This window comes from Hyperolius riggenbachi, chromosome 3 (genome assembly GCF_040937935.1).
Source record: "Hyperolius riggenbachi isolate aHypRig1 chromosome 3, aHypRig1.pri, whole genome shotgun sequence".
Classification (NCBI taxonomy): domain Eukaryota; kingdom Metazoa; phylum Chordata; class Amphibia; order Anura; family Hyperoliidae; genus Hyperolius; species Hyperolius riggenbachi.
This window is the reverse complement of record NC_090648.1, coordinates 512,419,561-512,433,845: the sequence shown is the minus strand read 5'-3', so window position 1 is coordinate 512,433,845 and position 14,285 is coordinate 512,419,561. Positions and strand designations below refer to the sequence as shown.

The following is a 14,285-nucleotide window of genomic DNA, read 5'->3' as shown; positions in this document are numbered from 1 at the left end:
AAAAAAAAATGCTTAATGTTTACAAAAACTATGTATAAATGATTTAGTCAGTGTTTGCCCATTGTAAAATCTTTCCTCTCCCTGATTCACATTCTGACATTTATCACATGGTGTCATTTTCACTGCTGGCAGGTGATGTCACTGGAAGGAGATGCTGCTTGCTTTTTTGGCAGTTGTAAACAGCTGTTACTTCTCACAATGCAACAAGGTTTCCACAGTGTGATGTCAGCACCATGGTCCTGACATCACACTCTGGGAGGGGTTTCACCCCAATATCAGCCATACAGCGCCCCCTGATGATCCATTTGAGAAAAGGAATAGATTTCTCATGGGAAAGGGGGTATCAGCTACTGATAGGGATGGAGTTCTATTCTTGGTTATGGTTTCTCTTTAAAAATCTCCGGGGGGGTAGATCTTTGTCTATGCAAGTCAAAGGGAAATGAATGGGCAGTGAAAATCTGGTTATGACCCATACATGCTTCTAATGTTAAATAAAATGAATGAATTACATTGACATAAGACAAGAATACAAGGCGGTATTTGCTCCCATTGTCTCAGTGAATATGGGATGGGTTAGTTAGCTGGCGGATGTAAATGTAGGTTTATATGTGTGTCATACCACAATCCCAGCATTCTTCACAGCCAGGGGCAGCCCGAGCAGCCCGGTGCCAATATTCCCTTTCAGTAAGTGTACCAATGTCTGGAACCATCTGAAAGAGAGAACAAAGAAACGATATCCGTTTAGCTTTAAGAAATATTATACAGATAAAATATACGGTTATATTATACAGATATTGTACAGTTCACCTATTATGCTTGGAACACATGATGCAATTTCCTGTCCGATAAACGGGAATCAGAAGTTGATTTCTGACATGTCCGATCTGTTTTTTATCGAGAAAGGAATCGATTTTGTGAAGTTATCGGATTATAAATCCCACTATTGATTGGGAGCAGTTTGGATATGTACACACGCTACAACGTCCTGTCCGATCACCCGTCGATCATACAGGAAATTAAATCTCAGCATTAAACAGATTCAGGGGGTAATTAAAGAAGCAGATAATTTGCGTTGCAGCTTCATGGACAATAGGGTTGTCTTTTGCTGCAACACAATGCTTGGCATTTGAGCCACTTCTGACACAACAGTGGGCCTAAAGAGGAATTGTAAAAAAAAAAAAAAAAGCCAATTAACTTACCTGCATGTTTTTTGGACATGGGAGGAAATCTGAGTGTCTGGGGGAAACCCACACAGACACGGGGAGAACATATAAACTCCGTGCAGATAGTGCCCTGGCTGGGATATGAACTGGGAATCCAGCGCTGGAAGACATGAGTGCTAACCACTACGCCTCTGTGCTGCCCAGGGTGCATAATAAAGTTTGTTGAACTTAAAGGAAAACTGTAGGGAAAAAAAGTGCCATAAAGGGTTACTCCACCAGGGAAGAGGGTCCTCCACAAGCTTTCCCCGTCCCCTCCCAGTAGCCAGTTCCAGCGCTGTCCCCTCCGCACTGCAGCACAGACCCCCTCGGGCTTTGGCGGAAAAAGCAGAGCCTGATTGAGTCCGTGCTCCTGCACTTGCGTGAGCCATCTTCCTCTGTGCAGCAGGCATTGCCCGGGTATGTATTTGGCTGGTGTCGGCTCCGTCCACTTTTTCTAACCCTAACACACAATTACTCAATGACCAAGTTTGTGAGCTTTGTGGTCTTTGGCATCAATATTTTGTTTGTACCAGGTTTGAGAATAACAGTGTAAGAATGGCAGCAATTAGATATTCCCCTTAAATCAACAGGTGAATTTTGATTGGCTATTATAGGCTCCACCCACTTCCCTGAATATTAAGCTCAGTCACCCAGTGACCATTTGGGCAAAGTTTGAGAACACTGCCATTAATGGCTGCCGTTTACATTTTCCTGGTGAAATTTGTATTTGTCTCTGTCCCCTTTTTGGTTAGGAGGATAAAAAGTACCCTATACTTTATTCCAGGTAATGTACTATGTGTGTGCCAAATGTCATTCACATCCGTTCAGCCATTGTTACGTGATCGAGTAACAAACATCCAAACTTTCCCATTTATAATATTAGTGAGATATAGGAATGTCCCAGGTAGCTGGCGCTGGCGTAACCCGTTGTACAGGAACCTCCTCCTCTGACTCTCGCATGATCCGCTTTAGGGGAGAGGAGACTGAAAGCTGAAACCTGTGAGAAGACAACGCTGGGGATTTCCAAACCTTATATTACACCAGCTTCCTCCTATAGAAAGGTTTAGCACTGAATACACAAATACCCCATCACATGACCTGGGCTTCCCGGGAGAACTCAGAAGGATGGAAACCAACACATTCTCATCTGGGGAGCATAAGAGTAATTTGGGGATCCGGAGGTTGCCAGACCGCAAATTACATCTCCATCCGAGGGGCTACGAATTTAATGAGTGTATTCTCGCTACAGGTGTGCTTTAAAGTGTACCTGTGATAAAGGCAGCAAAAGGAATCATACTTACCTGGGGCCTCTTCCATCTGCCTGTAGTCTTGTAAAACCCTCCCCCCCCCCCCCGTGTCATTCCCGGATGCCTCCGTGGCACCCCATTCAGCCCCAATACTGTCTGCTCCTCGGCTTAGGCGCAAACTACTGTGTATGCATGCTTCTGGCCGTGCACAGAGTAACTGCGCTTGTGCAGAACGCTTCTGGCTGCAGGAGAGCGATGGAGGCGGCACATGGCCTGGAATAGTACATACGCAGCGGCCCGCATCCCAGCTGGATCTGGGACTTCACAGCAGCATTACGGAGGGGACTAAAAGGACGTCGAGGGAGCAGGAGGACTACAGGGGACCTGGAGGAAACCCCAGATCAGCAAAAATTCTCTTTCCATCATCTCAGGTTTACTTTAACTACTTAAAGAGGAACTCCAGTGAAAATAATGTAATTAAAAAAATGCTTCATTTTTACAGTAATTACGTATAAATGATTTGGTCAGTGTTTGCCCGTTGTAAAGTCTTTCCTCTCCCTGATTTACATTCTGACATTTATCACATGGTGACATTTTTATTGCTGGCCGGTGATGTCACTGGGAGGAGATGCTGCTATGCTTTTTTTGGCAGCTGGAAACAGCTCTAAACAGCTATTTCCCACAATGCAACGAGGTTCACAGACAGGAAACTGCCAGGACCATGGTCCTGACATCACACTGTGGGAGGGGTCTCACCACAATATCAGTCATACAGCGCCCCCTGATGATCCGTTTGTGAAAAGGAATAGATTTCTCATGGGAAAGGGGGTATCAGCTACTGATTGGGAGGAAGTTCAATTCTTGGTCACAGGTTCTCTTTAAGGACCTTAGTAGTTCAAATTTACGCCCTGTTTTGATGGCTATCTGGCTGCCATGGCGTATATTTCAATGCATCGCCTCTGCGCGCATTCAACGTTTTTGTTGCTCCTGATCTCGCCGCTGAATCCCCGCCGCAGCTCATTCGCCCTGTCGTCTCTATGACGGCAGAGCCATGCGAGCGGGTCAGGAGGTCCCATTGGCTTGCATTGATAGACAGGGTCAGGAACCAATGAAAGCGGCTCCTTACCGGCTCACATGACTCCGCCGTCATAGAGACGGCAGAGTGGGTGGCCCAGGTTCCCGATGTATGGCGGTGATGGCGGATATGTGCGGCAATCTTCGGGATTCCGCCGTTTCTGGACCAGCGGTCTCTGGTCCTTAACCACCCTGGCGTTCTGATTAAATCGCCAGGGTGGCTGCGGGAGGGTTTTTTTTAAATAAAAAAAAAACTATTTCATGCAGCCAACTGAAAGTTGGCTGCATGAAAGCCCACTAGAGGGCGCTCCGGAGGCGTTCTTCCGATCGCCTCCGGCGCCCAGAATAAACAAGGAAGGCCGCAATGAGCGGCCTTCCTTGTTTTGCTTATATCGTCGCCATAGCGACGAGCGGAGTGACGTCATCGACGTCAGCCGACGTCCTGACGTCAGCCGCCTCCGATCCAGCCCTTAGCGCTGGCCGGAACTTTTTGTTCCGGCTACGCTGGGCTCAGGCGGCTGGGGGGACCCTCTTTCGCCGCTGCTCGCGGCGAATCGCCGCAGAGCGGCGGCGATCAGGCAGCACACGCGGCTGGCAAAGTGCCGGCTGCGTGTGCTGCTTTTTATTTCATAAAAATCGGCCCAGCAGGGCCTGAGCGGCAGCCGCTGGCGGTGTTGGACGAGCTGAGCTCGTCCAGACCGCTCAGCTGGTTAAGAGGGCAGAGACCGCTGGCACTTAAAGCGGAACTGTAGATAGAAAATAAGCACTAGTGTTGTCCGGATCATGAACGATTCGGATCTTTGATCCGAATCTATTTTATGAGTCGATCATCCGAATCATCAAAATGAACGATTCGGATCGCAAAAGGGGCGGGGCCAGAAGCGACACGCCCCCTCTCAGCGGGCAGCGGGGTCCTGGAAGCAGAGCTGAGATGGATCGCTCTGTTGGATGGGAGGCAGCCTTGCAGGGACAGCAGGTAGATGAGAGAGAGGGGACATGGGTGCCACTGCCAGATATGTGTAGAGCACACATACTGGCTATAACGTGCTTCTCATTATAGGCTGTCTGTTCCGTAGTTGTGCCCAGTGATCACATTGGAAGCTTTTGGCTCAGCACAGCTCAGTAACTTTGCAGGCACTGTGATTGCAGCGTAATATGATCCTCCTGCACTCGGCACTAAACAGCTGCACTTATCTTCTGGGAATGCTTTCCTTCACTGTGCGACGTTTGCAGTCAAAGTATACAGATTAGCATATAGGTGAAATACATGTAAAGCATGACTGCACCATGTGGGTATTGTGTGCAAACAAACATTTCTGCTCTCTGCTCGTCCCTCCTCCCTTCTCTGCCCACTCCTTGCCCTCTGTCCATCTTCTCCCCTTCTCTCTGTGTGTCCACCCCCTTCTCCTGTCCACAGCAGGGAAAGACCTGTCCTGCTAGTCATTTCACCCCGAATGCTTCGGTAGTAAAAAATGATCCGAGATTCGGATCAAAGATCCGGATCTTTTCAATGATCCGATTCGAATCATCCGGATCATTGAAAAGATCCGAACTTCCCATCTCTAATAAGCACATTGTTTCACTTACCTGGGGCTTCCCCAAGCCCCCAGCAGCTGTCCTGTCCCGTGCCGGTCTTGCCCGAGCCTCCGTTCTCCCGCCGCCGCTCCGTCCCTCGACTTGTAAGTCAATGCCAGCGCAGCCCTGCCAAGCGTATCCTTTCTTCGCGTTCCCCTCTGCAATAGCGGGGATCGCGAAGAAAGGATACACGTGGCCAGAGCCGTGCAGGCGCAGTGGCCCGGCAGCAAAACCGAAAGTAGCTGGCGGCGGGAGAACGGAGGCTCGGGCAAGACCGGCGCAGGACAGGACAGCTGCTGGTGGCTTGGGGAACCCCCAGGTGAGTGAAACAATGTGTTTATTTTCTATCTACAGTTCCGCTTTAAGTGGTTAGAGGACAGTCAGAGGTATATGGAGGCTACCATATTTATCTCCTTATAAAAAAAACACCACCCTGCTGATCTCTCTGGCTGCAGTAGTGTCTGAATCACACCAGAAACAAGCATGCAGCTAATCTTCTCAGATCAATGACCTGATCTGCTGCATGCTTGTTCAGGGGCTATGGCTAAATGTATTAGAGGCAGAGGATCAGCAGGACAGCCAGGCAACTGGTATTGTTTAAGAGGAAATAAATATGGCAGCCTCCACATCTCTCTCACTTCAGTTGTCATAAGTTTGCTGTATTTGCATTATTTGCATTATATGCAGAACCCAAAGTACAGGCAGCACAAGGTTTCAGTTGGCGCTCTGAAACAGAGATCCATAGCTCAGACACAGCCTCGTATTGCCCTGAGGAAGAAAAAACATATTTCTAAGTTTTTACCAATTCCAGCTTAAAAATAATTATTGTAGATAAGACACAAATTTTGTTTGGCTATTCTTACTGCTTATCACAAAACTTAGATTATGTTCCTGTCACAATTTATGGTGAAGATATTTGATTCTGAAATAATGCTACAGTGTGTATTTTTCACTATGAACTGAGAAAATAAAAGTATTTTTAATGGTAAAAATCAATCTCATTAGCTCAGGAAACATATATTCCCATTCACCAATTAGGCCCCGTTCACACTTGCGGTTCGAGTCCGCAAATGTCCGGGGGCCGCAAAGAGACCGTACGGGTCTCTGCGGTGGCCCCCGAAAACCACAAGTTGCGGATCCGGAATTTATCAGTTCCGGCTACAATAAAGTAGCCGGAACTAGATACATTGCAGTGCCGGAAAGGCACCGCAAGCATGGGGGATACCGGCGTGTAGTCCGGGCCCCCCCAAGTGGCATAGGACCGGTGCTGAAAGCATCCGGTCCTATTGCCAGTGTGATGAGAAACATCCGTTTCTCATTGCACCGCATGGGCCGCCTGTTCGGGTCAGGATCCGGCCCGGGTCCGCAGCCGCACCGGGACGGACTGAAAAATAGCGCATGTTGGAAAAAAGCCAGATCGTCCCGGAGCTGCGTTCCCGGATCGGATCCGGACGGTCGCACGAGTGTGAATGGATACATTGATTAACAATGTATCCATTCACCATCCGCTGTGTACGGAGCGTTCCGGGGAAGCCGGACCTGGAACGCTAATGTGAACCGGGCCTAAGTGCTGCATCAGATAGTGCCAGAAATGTGCACAGGAGCAAGCCCAATCCTGCACAGCACTGCTTCTGCTACAAGACGTTACGTATATATACTGACTCGGGGCTTAGATGTAGTCACAGAGGATGTAGATATACTGACTCATGGATAAAGTGGTTAATGTCCCTTCTGTAACCCTGCACAGAACATACGCAGGAGGCGTGGCCAGTACTCACGTTGTGCTGCTGCTCCCGTGCTCCCCCACTCGCTCATACTGGCTGGAGATTCTCGGGGGGTCTTCATCGCTGGGTGTGGAGTCTGTGGAGCTGTAGTCATTGTAGGAGTCGTCCCTCAGCCTGGTGGTGGACATGGTACCTGAAGGAGTAGGAATAACCATGAATTACTGGAATCTTAAAGTATACCAGAAGTGAGAGGGATCTGGAGGCTGCCATATTTATTTCCTTTTAAACAATACCGGTTGCCTGGCAGTTTTGCCGATCTCTTTGGCTGCAGTAGTGTCTAAGGTCAGGTGTGTGATTTAGCCACTACTGCAGCCAAAGAGATCAGCGGGGCTTCCAGGCAACTGGTATTGTTTAAAAGGAAACATCCATATCCCTCTCAGTTAAAGGGGAACTGAAAAGAGAGGTATATGGAGGCTGCCATGTTTATTTCCTTTTAAGCAATACCAGTTGCTTGGCAGCCCTGCTGATCCTCTGCCTCTAATACTGTTAGCCATAGCCCCTGAACAAGCATGCAGCAGATCAGGTGTTTCAGACTTTAAAGTAAGATCTGACAAGACTAGTTGCATGCTTGTTTCTGGTGTTATTCAGATACTACTGCAGAGAAATAGACCAGCAGGGCTGCCAGGCAACTGGTATTGATTAAAAGGAAATAAATATGGCAGCCTCCGTATACCTCTTACTTCAGTTCCCCTTTAAGGTGCACTTTAAAGCAAATTCCAAAAGTTCTTAAAAGCAAACCTGCAGTAAAGGAAAAACTCTTCAGATTAGATACTTACCTATGTATGTTGGGAACCGGAATACTTCCATAGGCTACCCGAGAAGTGCCAAAGAGGTATTCAACCTAGCAGGTCAAAAAAACAGACGGGGGATAGCCCAGGGGTGACGGGGCGAACTGAGGATTGGGAAGGCCCTATAGTATACAGAGGCTTCCCCCTACATAGGTAAGTATCTATCTAGAAGTTAGCTTTAGGTTCACTTTAAAGAGAATCTGTATTGTTAAAATCACACAAAAGTAAACATACCAGTGCGTTAGGGGACATCTATTACCCTCTGTCACAATTTCGCCGCTCCCCGCCGCATTAAAAGTAATCAAAAATAGTTTTAAAAAGTTTGTTTGTAAACAAACAAAATGGCCACCAAAACAGGAAGTAGGTTGATGTACAGTATGTCCACACATAGAAAATACATCCATACACAATCAGGCTGTATACAGCCTTCCTTTTGAATCTCAAGAGATCATTTGTGTGTTTCTTTCCCCCTGCAGCTCACTGAAGAGTTACAAGCTGATTGTTTGTTTACTCTTGCAGACAGCTCTGCCTGGTTGTCTGTAATTCTGCAGTATGTGACTCATCAGTATGTGAACAGAGGATTTATCCAGCTTGTAAAAGATAAGAGCAGAGAAAAGCTGGCTAATGTAAATAACACACACACACAGGGGAGTGTGCATAGAGGGGGCATGCATAGCAGATCACACTGAAGAGTTGGCAGCCTTCCAGACACAGGATGACAAGTCCGACAGGGGAAAGATAAGCTGATTTATTACAGAGATGGTGATAGTATAAAGTGCTGCAGTAAGCCAGAGCACATTATAATAGGTTTAGGAACCTGTAGGATGGTAGAAAACACAATGACATTTTTGTTACAGAGTCCCTTTAAGCAAATTACAATTTTTAACCACACCACTATCAGATAAACATCAAGACAGAAAGCAAAGACATGACAGCTAAGAAAAGACATCAATTCAAGTATACCTGACCCGAGGCAAAGCTAATGAAGCTAGTGCAGAGGTGTATTCATGCTGGCTCCTCCTACCTCTGTGTGTTGTCCGTCCCTGTCCTCCTTCCCTCATAATCTCTCCTTGCAAAATATGATTTTCAGCTAAAGCCAAATTTTCAGACAGGAAGAGGTGGGCTTACCGTGATGTTCACTCCCATAACCCTCCCCTAAGTGGCCCGCCTCTTCCTGTCTGAAGATTCAACTTCACCCCAAGCTGTCTATTTTCTTCTGCAGTGTGTCATTATCCTGCGGTGTGTTAATAAATCTCTGAAGGGCTGCTGCTGCCAAAACCGTTCTGCATTTCAGTAATCACACTTCAATAAAAACTCCATCTGCACTTAATGAGCTCAAATCTTGGGTATTTTCCTTCCTCTACTGTGGATTCTATATTTAGGATTCATTGAACGAGGCTCCCAGCCTGACGCTTGCATGCCAAGAATCTGGCTGCCAAAAACAAACGCTGGTAAAAAGTTGGACGATTTCCAGCGTTCGTTCAGCATTTCTGTATTTGAAATGTAGGAGAACAAAGATTGACTTTTTTAATTTTCTTTTTTAGGAAATGCTCTGCCAGAATAGGAAAAGTATTGATTTTTGTGTAGCTGTGTGCTTCGTTCATGGAGATAGTGTATTTATATAGCACTGGCATCTTCTGCAGTTTATCGATTTGAATTGAGATGAGGTTTCCTGGTGCTTCTTAAGATCTCCGGGCCCCGCTACGAAACAAACGCCTGGAAGAGCAGAGCACAGTGTACCCCACTTGTATACGATACAGTCTAGGTTATGTTTCTATGTTTTTTTTCTGCATATTAAATGGTTTAGTCCCATACCAGGATGAATTCAGGCACCCACAAGTATATGTTTTTACCTGCTCAGTAACATCCCCAGTAAATCTCAAAATCCTGCACGGTTACGCACAGAGCAGGAGGCATTGCAAGCTGAAGTAACCACCAACGGTAATCAACAAACTCACTTATACCCTCAACATGCATCGTATTCTCTGCAATCCTGGGACAAGGCTGTAGCTGTCTCTGCACATCAACTCAAGGTTAAAAAACAAAACAAAAAAAACTTAAATAATCTGTGCAATAACCCTTGCAACGTTAACATCTCACATGGAAGGGGGGGGGGGGGGGGTCAAACTTGTAATTCACAGGAAGTAACTGTACAACCACAATCTGTTCCCAAGAAAGTGCTGACTAATAGTCTTCAGTCTGCATGGACTTGTGCACAGCTGAAAGCAAGGACAGCAAAGAGAATCAGCAAGATTGCTTTGAGAATTTGCAGAGTTTGATTCTAGATTAGTTGTGCCTTAAAGGACTACTGTAGGGGGGAATGAGTTGAACTTACCCGGGGCTTCTAATGGTCCCCCGCAGACGTCCTGTGCCTGCGCAGCCACTCACCGATGCTCCGGCTCACTTCTGGAATTTCAGACCATACACTTAACCACTGCGCCTGCGTTGCCATGTCCTCGCTCCCGCTGATGTCACCAGGAGCGCACTGCGCAGGCACAGACCATACTATTCCTGCGCAGTACGCTCCCGGTGACATCAGCGACAGCAAGGACACGGCAACGCAGGTGCAGTGGTTAAGTGTATGGACTTTAAAGTCGGAAATCCCAGAAGTGAACCGGAGGCGGGGCCGGAGCATCGGTGAGTGGCTGCACAGGATGTCTGCGGGGGACCATTAGAAGCCCCGGGAAAGTTCAACTCATTTTCCCCCGACCCCCCCCCCCCCCCTACACTGTATCCCTTTAATAATATATCAGGTTACTTAAACACAGGCGGCCCCGACTTACAAACAAGTTCTGTACATGGAGATTGTTTGTAAATTGAATTTGTAAGTTGAGTCCTGTGTTAACCACTTCCTTCAAAATGTACTATTTTTGCATGAATTAGTGCAAATAGGACATTTTATAATCATCCATCTTGTTTGGAGGGGAATGGAGTAGAATCAGTATTCATGCTTTACACGCTATGCGGGAGGGTACAAAATGCCATGGACACGGCACATGTGGTTGTAGAAGGGGGAGGAGTCAGGACAGTGACACAGAATCACTATAGCGGCTCATAAGTTCTAACACTGTCTAGAAAAGAGAGGCACTTACCTAAAACGAGGCTTCCCACGTCACCCCGGCACTCACCATTACCACGTGTGGATTCTCTTTAAAGAGAATCTGTACTGTAAAATTCTTACAATAAAAAGCATGCCATTCTATTCATTATGTTCCCCTGGACCCCTCTGTGCTGTCTCTGCCTCTCCCTGCTGCAATCCTGGCTTGTAATTGACAGTTTTAGACAGTGTTTACAAACAAAAGACATGGCTGCTAATTAGAGTGTGATAGGCTGAGAGGAGCACAGTCTGTGACTCACACAGAGCCTGCAGGGGGTGTGGAGAGGGTGTGTATAGCTTCTATCCTATCACAAGCAGAGCAGCACATTCCTGCCTGAGTGCCCGAGCCTGACAAAGCTGACAAAGGAAAGACGATTAGATTAAAAAACAGAGATAATACAGCCACTGTGCAACTAGGAAAGGCTGCAGTAAGACAGAGCACATTACAACAGGTATAGGAACTCATGGGATAGAAGAAATAAGGCTGAAAATTTTGTTAGAGAGTCTCTTTAAGGGGACCCTAAAGTGAGAGGGATATGGAGGCTGCCATATTTATTTCCTTTTAAGCAAAACCAGTTGCCTGGCTGTCCTGCCGATCTTCTGCCTCTAATACTTTTAGCCACAACCCCTGAACAAGCATACAACAGATCAGGTATTTCTGACATTACTGTCAGATCTGACAAGATTAGCTGCATGCTCGTTTCTGGTGTGATTCAGACACTAATGCAGCCACATAGACCAGCAGGGCTGCCAGGCAACTGATATTCTTCTCACTTTAGGTGCCCTTTAAATCACTGTCCTGCTATCAGCAGTGTTTGCACAGCTACACAGAAGTGTTATAACCACTATTTAACAGGGATCTGCCCCTGAGGTCCACCATCCCCAAATGGAAAAATAAAGCACTGGTTTCATTAACCTTGGCAATGAAAAAGAGATAAATACAAAGTAAACATGGAATGATACTAGCTGTACATGTTTATCTCATCGGTTACCTGCCATGCTAGTGCCCATAGGTGGATTAGCATAGTGTATATGTACTGTAACCTAATGAAATATGGCAATCTTCTCTAATAGCCTCGCTACATAAAGGCCCCATCAGGTTATTCCTTCAGATTCAAATATGTATTCCCTAACGGGTAAGGCCCCTAACGTGTAAAACTTAACTTTTATTTGTTAATATTAAAATACATATGTAGAAACAGAATCATATTTATTTCGCCAAGTGCGGCAGTTGCCACACCAGGAAATGTTTGTGGTACACATTGGCATAGAGCAGTGATGGCTAACCTTGGCAATCCAACTGTGGTGGAACTACAAGTCCCATGAGGCATTGCAATACTCTGACAGCTCTAAGCATAACTCGGGGAGGCAGAGGCATGATGGGATTTGTAGTTTTGTCACAGCTGGAGTGCCAAGGTTAGCTATCACTGGCACAGAGCATAGTGCAAGAACAACATCAAAACATAACTGGCAATACAAAAATGCGTTGAAGAACAGATATAGGCCTTGAAACATAGTAGTGCAAGTGCAAGGAAGAGACATAGAACAGGTACGTAGCAGCTAGTCCTGCTACTTAGTTAATAGTCCTAGGTGCAAATACACATGGAATTAGGAATCGCCCCAGGCCATTTAGGCCTGGGTGACAGTCCTGCTCTTTAGCGGACAGTTTGGGGGTTAATACATACACCCAGTGTACTACATGCAATCAGCTCAACATGTTTCAGCAACCCCCAAACTGTCCACTTATTTATGTCAGATATGGGAGCACTTTTGCAAACATGAACCTTATATGCGCTGGATACTTGAACACCAGACAGACCTACCCTCGGGTTATGGTGTGTACACACTTGAAAGATAAGTGAAAGATATCAGACCAATTTTACCCCCTTCCATGTAGTATGAGAGCCACACCTACACAGTCTATTCTATGGAGCTGCACTCCCCATCAGACAGAAATCTTACCCCCTTCCATGTAGTATGAGAGCCACACCTACACAGTCTATTCTATGGAGCTGAACTCCCCATCAGATAGAAATCTTACCCCCTTCCATGTAGTATGAGAGCCACACCTACACAGTCTATTCTATGGAGCTGCACTCCCCATCAGACAGAAATCTTACCCCCTTCCATGTAGTATGAGAGCCACACCTACACAGTCTATTCTATGGAGCTGCACTCCCCATCAGACAGAAATCTTACCCCCTTCCATGTAGTATGAGAGCCACACCTACACAGTCTATTCTATGGAGCTGCACTCCCCATCAGACAGAGATCTTACCCCCTTCCATGTAGTATGAGAGCCACACCTACACAGTCTATTCTATGGAGCTGCACTCCCCATCAGACAGAAATCTTACCCCCTTCCATGTAGTATGAGAGCCACACCTACACAGTTTATTCTATGGAGCTGCACTCCCCATCAGACAGAAATCTTACCCCCTTCCATGTAGTATGAGAGCCACACCTACACAGTCTATTCTATGGAGCTGGACTCCCCATCAGACAGAAATCTTACCCCCTCACATGTAGTATGAGAGCCACACCTACACAGTCTATTCTATGGAGCTGCACTCCCCATCAGACAGAAATCTTACCCCCTTCCATGTAGTATGAGAGCCACACCTACACAGTCTATTCTATGGAGCTGCACTCCCCATCAGACAGAAATCTTACCCCCTTCCATGTAGTATGAGAGCCACACCTACACAGTCTATTCTATGGAGCTGCACTCCCCATCAGACAGAAATGTTACCCCCTTCCATGTAGTATGAGAGCCACACCTACACAGTCTATTCTATGGAGCTGGACTCCCCATCAGACAGAAATCTTACCCCCTCACATGTAGTATGAGAGCCACACCTACACAGTCTATTCTATGGAGCTGCACTCCCCATCAGACAGAGATCTTACCCCCTTCCATGTAGTATGAGAGCCACACCTACAGTCTATTCTATGGAGCTGCACTCCCCATCAGACAGAAATCTTACCCCCTTCCATGTAGTATGAGAGCCACACCTACACAGTCTATTCTATGGAGCTGGACTCCCCATCAGACAGAAATCTTACCCCCTCACATGTAGTATGAGAGCCACACCTACACAGTCTATTCTATGGAGCTGGACTCCCCATCAGACAGAAATCTTACCCCCTTCCATGTAGTATGAGAGCCACACCTACACAGTCTATTCTATGGAGCTGCACTCCCCATCAGACAGAAATCTTACCCCCTTCCATGTAGTATGAGAGCCACACCTACACAGTCTATTCTATGGAGCTGCACTCCCCATCAGACAGAAATCTTACCCCCTTCCATGTAGTATGAGAGCCACACCTACACAGTCTATTCTATGGAGCTGCACTCCCCATCAGACAGAAATCTTACCCCCTTCCATGTAGTATGAGAGCCACACCTACACAGTCTATTCTATGGAGCTGCACTCCCCATCAGACAGAAATCTTACCCCCTCACATGTAGTATGAGAGCCACACCTACACAGTCTATTCTATGGAGCTGCACT

General features: G+C 46.7%; 1 protein-coding gene across 1 annotated transcript in view; it reads right to left on the bottom strand.

Annotated features, from left to right (window-relative positions):
• Positions 1-14,285, bottom strand: part of LOC137564483 (proton-coupled amino acid transporter 1-like) — a 131,348-nt gene that overhangs the window by 97,289 nt on the left and 19,774 nt on the right. Inside the window, exons 2-3 of the mRNA XM_068278391.1 lie at positions 6,877-7,015; positions 620-710 (exon numbers count right to left, since the gene is read on the bottom strand). Of these exons, the coding sequence (XP_068134492.1) occupies positions 620-710; positions 6,877-7,010 (225 nt within the window). The 5' untranslated portion in view covers positions 7,011-7,015. The remainder of the gene's footprint in view (positions 1-619; positions 711-6,876; positions 7,016-14,285) is intronic.